Below are 12560 nucleotides of genomic sequence, written 5' to 3' on the forward strand. Positions count from 1 at the left end.
GACAAATGATGAATGGGAGCAATCGGACTGTCACATTGTTTGGTTTTTGGCTTAAAAGCCCTTGGCGTGCACGCATGGCGCTACTATGAGTCACGTGTTGCTCCAGCGTGTGTTTGAACACATGTTGGTGGTTATCAACTACAGAGTATTTTTTTTTTTTACAGTAAGTTTGATCATTAGTAATGGTTTATCGTAGGTTGAAATCTGTGACTCAGTGGCTGGAGTGATTCAGATAAAAGACAAAAAAAATAGTAATCGTCATCACTGAGCTCGGTTTCAATCACAGTTGTAATTAAAACTGCCTTTTTTTGTGGTGCAGTGCTTGTAGTTGTTGCTATGACAACAACTGGATGAAAAGGGTGACCACCACCATTTTATGACACGAGACTTAAATTACTACTTTGAGTGGAGACACGGTTAACATTTAAAGTGACAGAACATGAGAGAAAAGAATGCACCAAATCAAATGGATCATCATAATATATGGTTTACAGCATGAAATGAATGGATGCTTTGTACGATCAATAATGGATTTGATTAAATAATGACATTAATCATACACATTTACAAGTGAAAATTAAAGAAAATTGGTGCTGAAAATACTAAGAGGGAAGGCTGAGATCACATGTGTCAAAGTCAGAGCCCGGGGGCCAAATCGGGCCCTTTAGAGCATCCAATTGGGCCCACAGGAGAAAGTAAAAATGACAGAAATTGTACACTTTTGTGTAAATTACCAAATAATTCACTAACTCCACAATTTTTTTAGGGCCTTGCATTTTTCCGTTGTTTATATCACATGAATGCAGTCATTTTAAATTGCAAATTGTGGAAAAAACTCAATGTTTCCACAAATCTTGCAATTTCTCACAAACAATTGCACAAATAACTCTAAAAACACAAAAATTGGCAGAGAAATTAAGATTTTTTTAAAATGAATGGAATTGATAATATTGACACCCCAGCAGCAGCTGTCCATGGTGCTGAAATCACACCAACTCCCGTTTTTCACTACATTTTATTGATATATTGAAGTTTTTCTGCCTAATTTAGTCTGTTGATGTAAAAAATGGAACAATGTGTCATTTATTTTTGACAGAATTAACTTTCCCCTCCCCTTTAACTCTTCAAAGCATTATTTCCAGTGGTGTTTTTTATTGTTTAGTATCAGATGGGTTATATCACAAATGTGTAAAGCTGATTACAGATATTTATCTCTGCACATTCTCCAGACGATCCATACATCTGCTTAATGTCTGCCAGTTTAATGATTTCTGTTCAGCTCTTTGAGTTAGTAGCGTATTCCATAAGAATCGGGATAATGGTGTGATTTTAGTGAGAAGTGAAAATTAAATGAAATTGGTGCTGGAAATACTAAGAAGAACGGCTGAGATAAACTCAGATCACGTAACTGTAGCTGTCCATGGTGCTGAAACCACACCAGCTCCATTCTTTCACCAAATATTAAGTTTTTCTGCCTGATTTAGTCTGTGGAAGTAAAAAATGAATCAGTGTTTCATTTACTTCTGATAGAATTGACTTTTTTCCCTTTTTTCTTTTAAAAGCGTTATGATGTTTTAATGGTTAAGTATTGAATGGGTTATATCACAAATGTGTAAAGCTGATTACTGATATACTGTATATATATCTGCACATTCTCCAGACCATTGTTTCTCAAATGGGGGTACGTGTACCCCTAGGGGTACACAATGGCACTAAAGCTGATTACAGATATTTATCTCTGCACGTTCTCCAGACGATCCATAAATCTGCTTAATGTCTGCCAGTTTAATGATTTCCGTTCAGCTCTTTGAATTAGTAGCTTATTGAATAAGAATCCTTGTAATGGTGTGATTTTAGTGGGAGAGACGCTCTCGCTATCTCTCTCTCTCTCTCTCTCTCTCTCTCTCTTTGTCCGACACTGTCTGGGCATGCCTCTGAGTGGTCCCCTCCCCCTCCCCTCCTCCTCCTCATCATCATCCCCCTCTTTCCCGAGCTGAACGCCAGCCAACGCTTCACAGCCCTTCGCTCCCTGGGTCTGTGTCCCACGTGTGGAAAGCTCAGTACAATTAAGGGCGTTAACTGAGAAGGATTGACAAGAAGGAAGAAAAACTACATTTTGGAGGCTAATCAATGCAGGTGATTTTCCTCATTGATCTAATCTGGACGTGGAGGTTTCTGATTTAAGTGGAAACCCCCAACTTTTCTCTCAAATATCACACAGGTGGGTGTTTAAAACTTTTCATGTGGAAATGTGACACGAGAGCGCAACGTTTCAGTGATTTTATTCACTTTACTGGAATACACGCGTGAGAAGAGACAAGTTTACTGTTAGTGTTGTTCAGATATTTATCCTAAGATTTTTCTAAACGTGTTAAAGATTTCTTTTAATAATGACATTTCAGAACCATGAACAGCTCATCTAGTGCTAGTCTCATTCTTCCTTCAGCTTATCATTTTTACACAGTACATAGTATATGTACTGTATATATATGATATATTTTATACAGGTTTTATTTTTGCATAAATCTCCTAAAGGATTTGATGAGATGATTTGCTGGAAAAGCAAAATTGTAACCACTTTGAGTATTTGAAATGTATTTGTTTATTTTTATTAATTAATGAATTTATTGCAATTTAATTCAAACCAAAAAGCTTTACATACATTTTTTTTAATCTGTAGCCTACATGGTTATTATACATGATATGTATTAACATAAATACAGAAGAAAAAATAAAAAGCACTTTCAGATAGTTGTTTATTTTTTTTTTTTTACATCATAGTATTTGTATGACTGCATTAATGTTTTGAAACTGTGTATGCTCTTATTTTAGTTAACATAAATGTATGAATATATATCGTCGCTTTTATAACCTTGCCTTACATGTAAAATAGTATAAGAGGTCATTCATTATATTTAAATGGTTTATCAGGTTATTTATATGTTGGATTCATGCGTTTCTTTTACTTCTATTAACTCACTTCTTGTTTTTTCTCGCCCACAGGCTGAGAGGGTCTCTGATTGTGGAGCTATGAACGAATCACTGGTGGTCAATGACTCCTCTGCCTCTTCCATGTCCGCGGAGGCACTCCCGTGGTTGGAAGCCGAGTCCCCCGACCTGAACGGCAGCCTGGAGTTCTCCACGGCGCCGCTAGACTTCCCCATCAACCCGTGGGACATAATGCTGTGCATGTCGGGCACCGTCATCGCCTGCGAGAATGCCTTAGTGGTGGCCATCATCTTCTACACCCCCACGCTGAGGACTCCCATGTTCGTTCTGATCGGGAGCCTGGCCACGGCCGACCTGCTGGCCGGGATGGGATTAATCCTCAACTTTGTCTTTCAGTACGTCATCTCCTCTGAGACCATCAGTCTGATCACGGTGGGGTTTCTAGTGGCGTCCTTCACCGCCTCCATCAGCAGCCTGTTGGCCATCACTGTGGACCGATACTTCTCCCTTTACAACGCGCTCACGTACTTTTCCGAGAAAACTCTGCAGTACGTGCACCTTATGCTACTGGGGACCTGGGGGGTGTCTCTGACCCTGGGGCTGCTGCCGGTGCTCGGGTGGAACTGCCTGGACGAGCCGGCGTCCTGCAGCATCGTGCGCCCGTTGACGCGGAGCAACCTCACCCTCCTGGCCACCTCGTTTTTCGCCATCTTCGTGCTTATGCTGACGCTCTACTTCAAGATCTGTCAGATCGTGTGTCGCCACGCACACCAGATCGCCCTCCAGCAGCACTTTTTCGCCACGTCGCATTACGTGGCGACGAAAAAAGGGATTTCCACGTTGGCCATCATTTTGGGGACTTTTGGTGCCAGCTGGCTTCCTTTTGCCATTTACTGTCTGGTGGGTGAGAGGGAGTATCCGTCTGTGTACACCTATGCCACGCTGCTGCCAGCCACCTACAACTCCATGATCAATCCCATCATCTACGCCTACAGAAACACAGAGATCCAGCGCTCCATTTACATGCTTCTCTGTGGATGTTTTCAGACCAGCAGGGCCTACCGCTCACGCTCCCCCAGTGAGGTCTAAGAACGTGCAGAAGAAGCAAAAGTCTATCCTGTGACCATCTCCTCACTGACAATTCTTCAAGTAGACTTGAACTTGGAAAGTGTGTCTGTCTTGCACACGTGCACTTTACTCATATCTCTCGACCACAAACAGTATGTCTTGATGAGAAAATGCTGTGAACAAGAATCATATCTGAAAACGTTAAAAATCAAACCTGTGAATGTATGGTACTTTACATGGAAAAAAAAAAAGAAATGGGGAAATCTTGCACTTTATCTTGTGATTTTTTTTTTTCTACCTTTGCCAAAGCAGTATTGTACATAACTCGTGTTTTAATGTCTAAACCTGTCTAAATTCTCCATTATTTTGTATTTGTGATGTCCTTGATGTCCATTTTTTATACCAGTAATAAAAGCCTAAAATTGATTTTGGATTGTGTCATGTGGTTATTTTTAACGTCCCCTTTGCCCAGGTGAGTCTGTTTGTAGATACTAATGGCTTTTTGAGGAAGCAAGTCACTCATTGCTGAAAAAGGCTTCAGCTCACGTCGGATGGCTGTTTGCTCAGCGTTTGTGGGTCCAACGTGCACGTGTGAAATAAAGAGATAATGCAAACGTGAAGAAACCAGGCTTTGTGTTTTTCATCATCTCCTCTTCAGACGCAAGTGTAACTCAATGATCGCTCATCACCTGCAGGGAAATCAGCACCAAGGTAACCGTCTCACCATCTTTGTTTGATTAGATATAAATGATGCACTCCACTCTGTCAGAATAGGAAATCAGAAACTTGTTGAGACTACAGTCATATTTTTTAACAGCCTCCGACATCGTCAGCATCTCGTGTTAGGATTCAGTGGTCCCTGGCACGTGGACACGTGTGCGAGACGATAATGTGCCCACTCGCTCTATGCCTGCTGTTGTGTGAAATCCACAGTCAGACACAAACAGCAGGTTATCCTGCAGCGTGTTTGAACAGGTACACAGCTGAGGCTGACGCAAATCCATGTTGGAATACTGCACTCCATCCCAGGGATGGATTCACACTGACAGACAGGTGAGTGAGTGGCTTTGTCTAACCATAACCCTGTGTTTCTCAGGCTTTTTCAGACCAAGGACCACTTAACCACTAAAAGAAAAACCCCTGAACCACGTAACACGACAAATATCCAAAACTGATAGATTTGATGACTCCAACAGTATATTATCTATATCAGGGGTGTCAAACTCATTTTAGTTCAGGGGCCAAATACGAAGTAGTTTGATCTGAAGTGAGCTGCAGATTTTAGGCAGAAAAACGAGCCATTTCAACATAAATGTCCCCTATATGTACTTTACACGACGTATAAATCATACATAAAGTATGTAAGGCTCTTAAATGTCATTGATTGAGGAAATTGTGTGAAATCATTTCAGGAAAATTGAGTTTTTTGAACAATTTGAGATTTCAAATTTGGGAAAAGTGACGGGAAACTTGTGAATCTTGCAAATGCTGTGGAATTTCATTGAATTTATGTATTTAGACGTCTGAGGTGAGATATCGACAACTGAATTATTTGATAATTTGGTAAAATAACTGGAACCCTCAGGGCAAAGAGGAACATGGAGAAGAACCCTATCAATCCAGAGTTGAGTGATCCAGATGTTCTGGGGTGAGGCTAAACATGCAGCCCAAGACAGAAATGGATGTCAAGAAGTATGTACTGTAAGTAAGATTCATCTTCAGTTGACCACGCTTATCATTTTAACCTAAGATTGTAAAAGCTAATAGGCGATGTCGCAAAATAGCCATAAAATAAAAACAATCACTCTCATTACTAACACAATTTCATATTTACATAGTTTTGGAGTCAATTGTGAACCGTTTGAGAAATACATTTAATTTAAAAATATATTTGTTTTTAAGGAATATTTAATCAACTGAAAGACGACAAGGGGTTGCTTGGTGGTCCGCAGACCGCTGTTTGAGAAAGGCTACCTTAACCCCATACTGTAGCACTATATAACACACAGTTGTTGCTGTTTTTTTTTAATTGTATTTCATGTTTGAATCTCTATACTTGTATTTTAAAAGCTATTTTAGCTATTAATACTTATTAATATTACTTTTAATCTTAATTTACATGCAAATGAGGTGCATTCATATAACTTTTGCAATAATGTCTTAAGGTCATCTTTTTTTCAGGAAATTTACTTTGATCTCCAGATGTTTCGACTGCCAACTGTCAGTCTTCCTCAGAGGCATCTACTGATTGCTTTGACGTATCCCTCCGTGGTCTTTCAAAATTTCCTGAAAAAAAGTTGCCTGAATAAATGAAACCTTAATATATTATTAAAAAAAAAAAAAAAAAAGGAACTTGCTGTAATTCTATGTTTGGTAATGCTACATCTCTCTACTATGTTTGGAGTAACAAGTCGTAGCTAGTGTCGCTAACATTTTCCTTTATTTAAAAAAATATTTTTTAGTAAAGATCAGTTTATTAAATATCTAAGAATATAATTATGTTTAGGAGATTCTGAAGCAATGAGTCAGTTTTAAGGAGTTCTTTTTTTTGAAGAACGTGTAAATTCTGCTCATTTTTGCAGTGATGGTTTTGTGTTTAATATTCATAGAGGTGTAACCAAGGCCAAGTGCTTTTTCTCGTGTGTGTGTGTGGGTGTTTGTTTTAAGTTAACTTCAGCTAAACCGTCACATCACTGGCGCACTAAGGTCGCTGCACTTACTTCTAACCTCAGGTTCATTTCTACATTCTCCCGTTTGTAAGTCAGTCAGTCAGTGAGTGAGTGAGTTAGTCGGTGGATCACAGGTGGGTCATAAAGTGGGGGAAAGGTGAGCCACGCTGAAGGCCGCTAATGGACCACATGCTGACGTTGGGCCACTCTGAGAGCAGAACGTGTTTGTTCAGCTCGTCATATTCTTTAACTCGACAGATGTTGCTGCTGGTCAGCACCTGCTTGTTTACAATCCCAGAAAAAAAAACCCCAATTGGGAACAAAACACTTGTGTATTCATACAATTACAGAAGTTCCAGTCGTAAAACACGCGTCTCGTACACTTGATATTCACATCAGACTAGATTAGAATGTAGTTTTAGTTTCTGGTGAAAGTGTGTGTTTTTTTTTTTTTTTTTTTCCAAAATATGTTAGATTTTTCAACAGACAAACAATAGGCATCACAGCAAAGAGACACAAAAAAAAACCATTTACAATTGAAGCCAAACAAAATTACAGGAGTCGAGGCAAATGGTTGGTGAAAGCAAAACACTGACAGCCTGACACAATGTCTGTAAGGTAAAGTGTCTGTAGTTTGTGTGCTTTTTTTTTTGTTCAAACACCAGCGTGTTCAATGATCAACTGGCACTGGTCTCTGGAGCAGGGGTTCTCAACCTTGGGGTCGCAAAACACTGGGAGGGGGTTTCCAGATGCCTTCAAGAAACCAATATATATATATATATATATACACAATTTGAGCCCTTTTTTTTTTCCTATTTTATTTTACATTTTTCTGCAACTGCACCAAACTTGCCACATTTTAACCTATTTTCATCACTTTTTCTTGCCATATTTTTGCTTCTTTTAATGCATTTTTGCTACATTACTCACATTTCTGACACTTGTCCATCACATTTCAATGCCTTTTCCACTTTCATCACTTATAACCCTATTACCCTTTCCACCGCTTTTCCACCTAATGGCGCATAAGTTGACCCATTATTGTCACTTTTAACTTTATTTCATTTCATTCATTTTCATGCTTATTTTTGCCAATTCAACCACATTCATGATTTGTCATGCCCATTCAAACTAATTGTTCCTACTAGTTGTTCCAATATTGACACCGTTTTTACCACTTTTTCTGTCTGTTTTTCTAATTTGCAACTTTTAACCAATTTCTGTGGTTTTTTAAAATCCCATTTCACCACCTTTTCCCACAATTTTTGGTCATTTCAACCAACCAACGGCTTCTTTTGGTGTCTAACTTTTCCCCTCGAGGCTAATGTTCTCAGCAGATTTTATAACAGTGGAATTCACCCAACATCCCCATTTTCATAAGAAATCCATCAAAGCAAAAAGCTGCTGTCGCTTGCTTTGAATTACGTAATGTTTGATCAGAGTTGCCCTGAATCGGCCCTTGGAGCAATCACCGAAGTACAGGACACGGCATCATGATTCAGTCATTAATAATATTAATTACAATGGTGAAGCAGAAAAAACAAAAAAGCTTTCTTATGATTATTACTACTACTGAGTTAGCCATCAGGCTAATGAAAAACACTGTGGGGTTATTGATTATGTAATCTCTTTATATCCATCTGACCACCAAAATAAAAGCAAACAGACACACACACACATACACACACTGCAGAAAATACACAGATCTGACTCTTTCTCCATTATTTTGTTCTAAAATCAACAAACGTGATTGCAATGGTATCCAACATGTGACTCTGGGGTCAAAAGTGGCCCTTTAACAAAACAGTTTGGATTTGCTCATAAACAATGGTAGAAATTATTGCTCAAATGTTGTTGTTTTTTAATTAACTCCACCAATAACAAAGCGTTTGTTGACAAATAACCATGTGTCTTGAGCTTGGAAAAGTTCCGCGCATTGCATTGTGGGATTTGGAGTCCTGTAGCAGAAAAGTGTTTGCACTTCATTGATACTCTGATTTCTTGTGTTTCTTCACCAGACAGAAAGGACGGTGATTCACTCGACTTCATTTTTCTTCTGCTTTGTTTATCATGTTCTGTGTGATATGATGTCATATCCGCCTTTTTTCAATCCGTGAAAACAGCAGAATTGTTATTTTGGCAGTTTTTGAGGTCACACTGGCATCGGTAGAGGATGAGGACAACTTTTGGATGAGTTTAAAATGTGATTGATGTGCTTAAGCAGCTTTAAAAAACAAATGTGAATTTTTAAAAAAAGAACAAAGAAAGGAGAAAAAAAGGAAAGAGAAAGAAAAAAGGGGGTGAAATGGAATTCATCCTCATCTCCTTGTATTATTCTTATTAATTAATATGAATTATTAGTCTGACAAAAAGTAAGGAAGTGGGTGTGGCTTCATCAGACTAAGGAGAAAGAAGAAAAAAAAAAAACACAAATGTGAATATTAAATTATTGGTTCAGTCTAACAAGAAATCAATGTATTGTACCGTAAAGTCATAGTTTAGTGAATAGGAAAGAGAAAAAAGAAAGAATAATGGAGGGAAAAAAGGAAAAAGAGAGAAAAAATAGAAAAAAGGTAAAAAAAAAAAAAAAAAAAAACACTAAATATTTGGTTGAGTCTGCTAAGAAATGAATGCATTGTACTCTGGAGTCATGGTAACTCATGGTGTCTGTAGGAAAAAAAAGGGGCTCATTAGTATCTCAGCACCTAGTGTTCCAGAGTGCACTAGCTACACTATGCACTGCTTACTGTGTGTGAATATGTGGGAACATATGGAGCCCTTCTGTTTTTCTCAGAAAAAATGCTACGTGACGGAGTAAGTGTGACTATTGGACCTTTTTCAAGGTACAATGAGCTTTCTATACAGCAGCAACTAAATATGTTGACTTTAGTGGGTAAACAGCAGGTTAAAAACAGGCCCCTTAGAGCAGTCTGGAGGATTTTCTGTGCATGTGTACAGTAACAGTGCAGTGCACGTGCTCACTAACTGTGCTGCTATCGGTATATTATTCATACAACGTGTACTGAAAGTATAAATAATGCAGAGATGGGCCACTTTCATCACAGTGGGGGCCATAGAAATGTGATCGTCTGATCCCAGGGTCACATTATCAATATTTATGTCAGCATTTGGAGTAATTATGATGAATCTGAGCATGAATACAGGAAAGATCAAAGGGTTTTTTTGTGTTTTCTTTGTCATTTTGTATATTTTTTGCTCCTTTTGTGTTTGTTTCGTATGTTTTTAGAGTCATTTTGTGTGTTTTTGTTGTCGTTTTGTGTTTTTCTGTTTTTATTGTGCTAATTTGCAGTGATGCAACAATATCTAAATTTCTCAGTACGATAGCGTCACAGTGTTCAGTATTATTGCTGTAGTGTCCAAAAAAATGCAGTAAAGGTTGTGCCATTATTATTTTTTTATTATTTGACTTCATTGTTTGCCATAACTTTGCATAAACTGGTCAATTTGCAAAAAAAAAAAACTTTACCTTAAGGGCTCAGATTCTCAACCGTTTAACAAAATATGGATATTTTCCATTACATTTTAAATTATTATTACAGTGCAGAAACTTATTACATCAGTGGTTGTTTAAGATTTTTGAAACAAAAATAAAAAATCCTGAAATATGTAAATGTACTTTTTCAGTAAGAAACACTTACATTAATGCTAGCGTTTTAAAACTGAAATATTGCCGTATTAACATTCATGTTATATTCCTTGTCATTTGTAATAATATTGTGTTTTGGGAGTTGTTTGTTGTATTTTTGTGGGTTTTTCTGTTATTATGTGGTCATCTTGTGTGTTTTGGAGAAATTAATTAATAGTTTATAATAAATTCTTATAAATAATAATAATTTGCACAACTTTAACCATTTGCCAAGAGGCAAGACAAATTCAGATGATTTTGATTGACAGCTTGATATTTGGTTTCATGACAAAGGTTTCCAACTCGTGGGTCATGGCCTAATTGTGGGTCACAGACTTTTTTCAGTTGCTATTTGTATATAGGAAAAAACAAGCAAACCTGCAGATCTCTTATTTTGAAAAGGTTTTTAGTAATTATCATAGATTAGAACCATGTAATCTTACATCTAACAGTAAAGAGCATATTTTTTCTGTATAGGTCATTACCTACTTAAATAGATTTAACCAATTCTCTATAATTTACACTAAATAACTGGTTGGAGAGAAGGAAAAAAAACAGTTTTTTTGTGTTTTCAAAAAAACCTTAAAAACTAGATTTAGCAAAAGCAGAGGAAAGTAGTCAGTCATGTGTCAGATCCCATTTTACACATAAAAATAGCTCCATATAAACATGTTCTAAGAGGCGCTGAAGTGAAAATGCTTCTTTGATCAAAGGTTAAATGTGTTCTCGCTGCAACTGACGACGACCTATTTTTACTCAAACTCTGCAACCAGGTCAAATTTGATCAGCACACGATCTCAGAAATGTTCTTCAATTTACCAAGTTCATTGATTACAGTGACTCACACAATGAGAGAGTGTGTCAAGGTGAACAAAACCATGTATTTTCTTTTTATATACAGTACTTTCCCAAAGCGAAAGGGGTCGATTTGACCTGCGGGTCATAATGAGAAAGTTAAGAAGGCAGATCAAAGCGCTAAAGATGGATGCGGCTTCGCTTTTATTCACAGGTTTTCATCAGAGTCATTATCCGTCATCATTCTGAGGGATCATCTCACCCCGAAGGACAATCCAACCGTGTCATGGTAGCACAGATATGGAACCTATCTAACATTCTTACTGTCATTGAGCTTTTAGGAGAGTTTTCAACCTCCTGAATTCAACACCTGCACGAGTTCTTTGCAAGGTTCTACGTTTAAACGTGGTCATGTGACAGAATCTGGGACCAAAATTCAGCCCAAGCATTTTCTATTCAGACCAACCCACTACATTATGAGTGACACCATGTAGAAGCCGTTATTAGGGCAGTGATTCTCAACATGTGGCTTTTAATGTCTTCATTTTAATTATTATTCCCTCAGAAATCCTTAAAAGGGGGAAACTTTTTAACCCCTTTTTATCTTTTTTCTTTGGACCCTTTTCAAAAAATTCTGACACTTTTTTCAGACTTAAACTTCCTTTTGCCATTAGATATCCCTTTTTCCTTATTTTTTTTTAACCTTTTTTGCATGTTCTTTTTGACACTTTAATCCAATTTTTGTCATTTTTTGGCCACTTTTCATCCCAATGAGTTAACTTTTGTCCAATAAATAACACTTGTTTCATATTTTCCCTACATTTTGCTTCTTTTATTCCACATTTTTGCCCTTTTTCACTATTGTTGCCACCTGGTTCCTCTGTATTTGCCCATTTTTGACCACTTTTGGCTCCTTTTAGTCACTTTTCACTATTTTCTTGCCACATTTTTTGGCTCTTTTGGACCATTTTTGGTCACCAGTTACCATGTCTACCTCCACTCGCTTGTATCATAGTGGACCAGTCTGGCCCACTTCGGGTCAACGGCCCTGAGGGACGATGCCCGATATGCCAGATGGCCAGTGCACCCCTGGGCATAGACTCAATTTGGTTCAGGGGCCAAATACGGACCACTTTGATCTCAAATGGGCCGCAGATTTTAAGTGGGGGAAGAAAGGAACAATTTTAACATCATCGAACCCTAGTTTTCAATATCAATTTAATTCACTTAAAACATTTGGTACCACTTTACTTAAAGTTTTATACATAAAAGCTGACTTTACGCTGTCATTATGTTTGTAACAGTAACCCGTAGCTCCACTAGATCCCTCCACCTAACCCAAAAATGCCAACATAGCTCCAAAAGTGTCATAATTTAGCAAACAACACTTAATGACAGCCTTTATGACACCTTGTTGTTGTTTTTATACTCTT

At 37.8% G+C, this 12560-nt stretch overlaps 1 protein-coding gene across 1 annotated transcript; it reads left to right on the forward strand.

Annotated features, from left to right (window-relative positions):
• The first annotated feature begins 985 nt into the window (after positions 1-985).
• On the forward strand, positions 986-4271 carry gpr6 (G protein-coupled receptor 6). Its single transcript, XM_028439780.1, has 2 exons — positions 986-2221; positions 3004-4271. The coding sequence occupies exon 2, from the start codon at positions 3031-3033 to the stop codon at positions 4036-4038; it is 1008 nt and encodes a 335-aa protein (XP_028295581.1). The 5' UTR covers positions 986-2221; positions 3004-3030; the 3' UTR covers positions 4039-4271.
• The last annotated feature ends 8289 nt before the right edge of the window (positions 4272-12560 follow it).

This window comes from Gouania willdenowi, chromosome 24 (assembly GCF_900634775.1).
Source record: "Gouania willdenowi chromosome 24, fGouWil2.1, whole genome shotgun sequence".
Lineage (NCBI taxonomy): Eukaryota > Metazoa > Chordata > Actinopteri > Blenniiformes > Gobiesocidae > Gouania > Gouania willdenowi.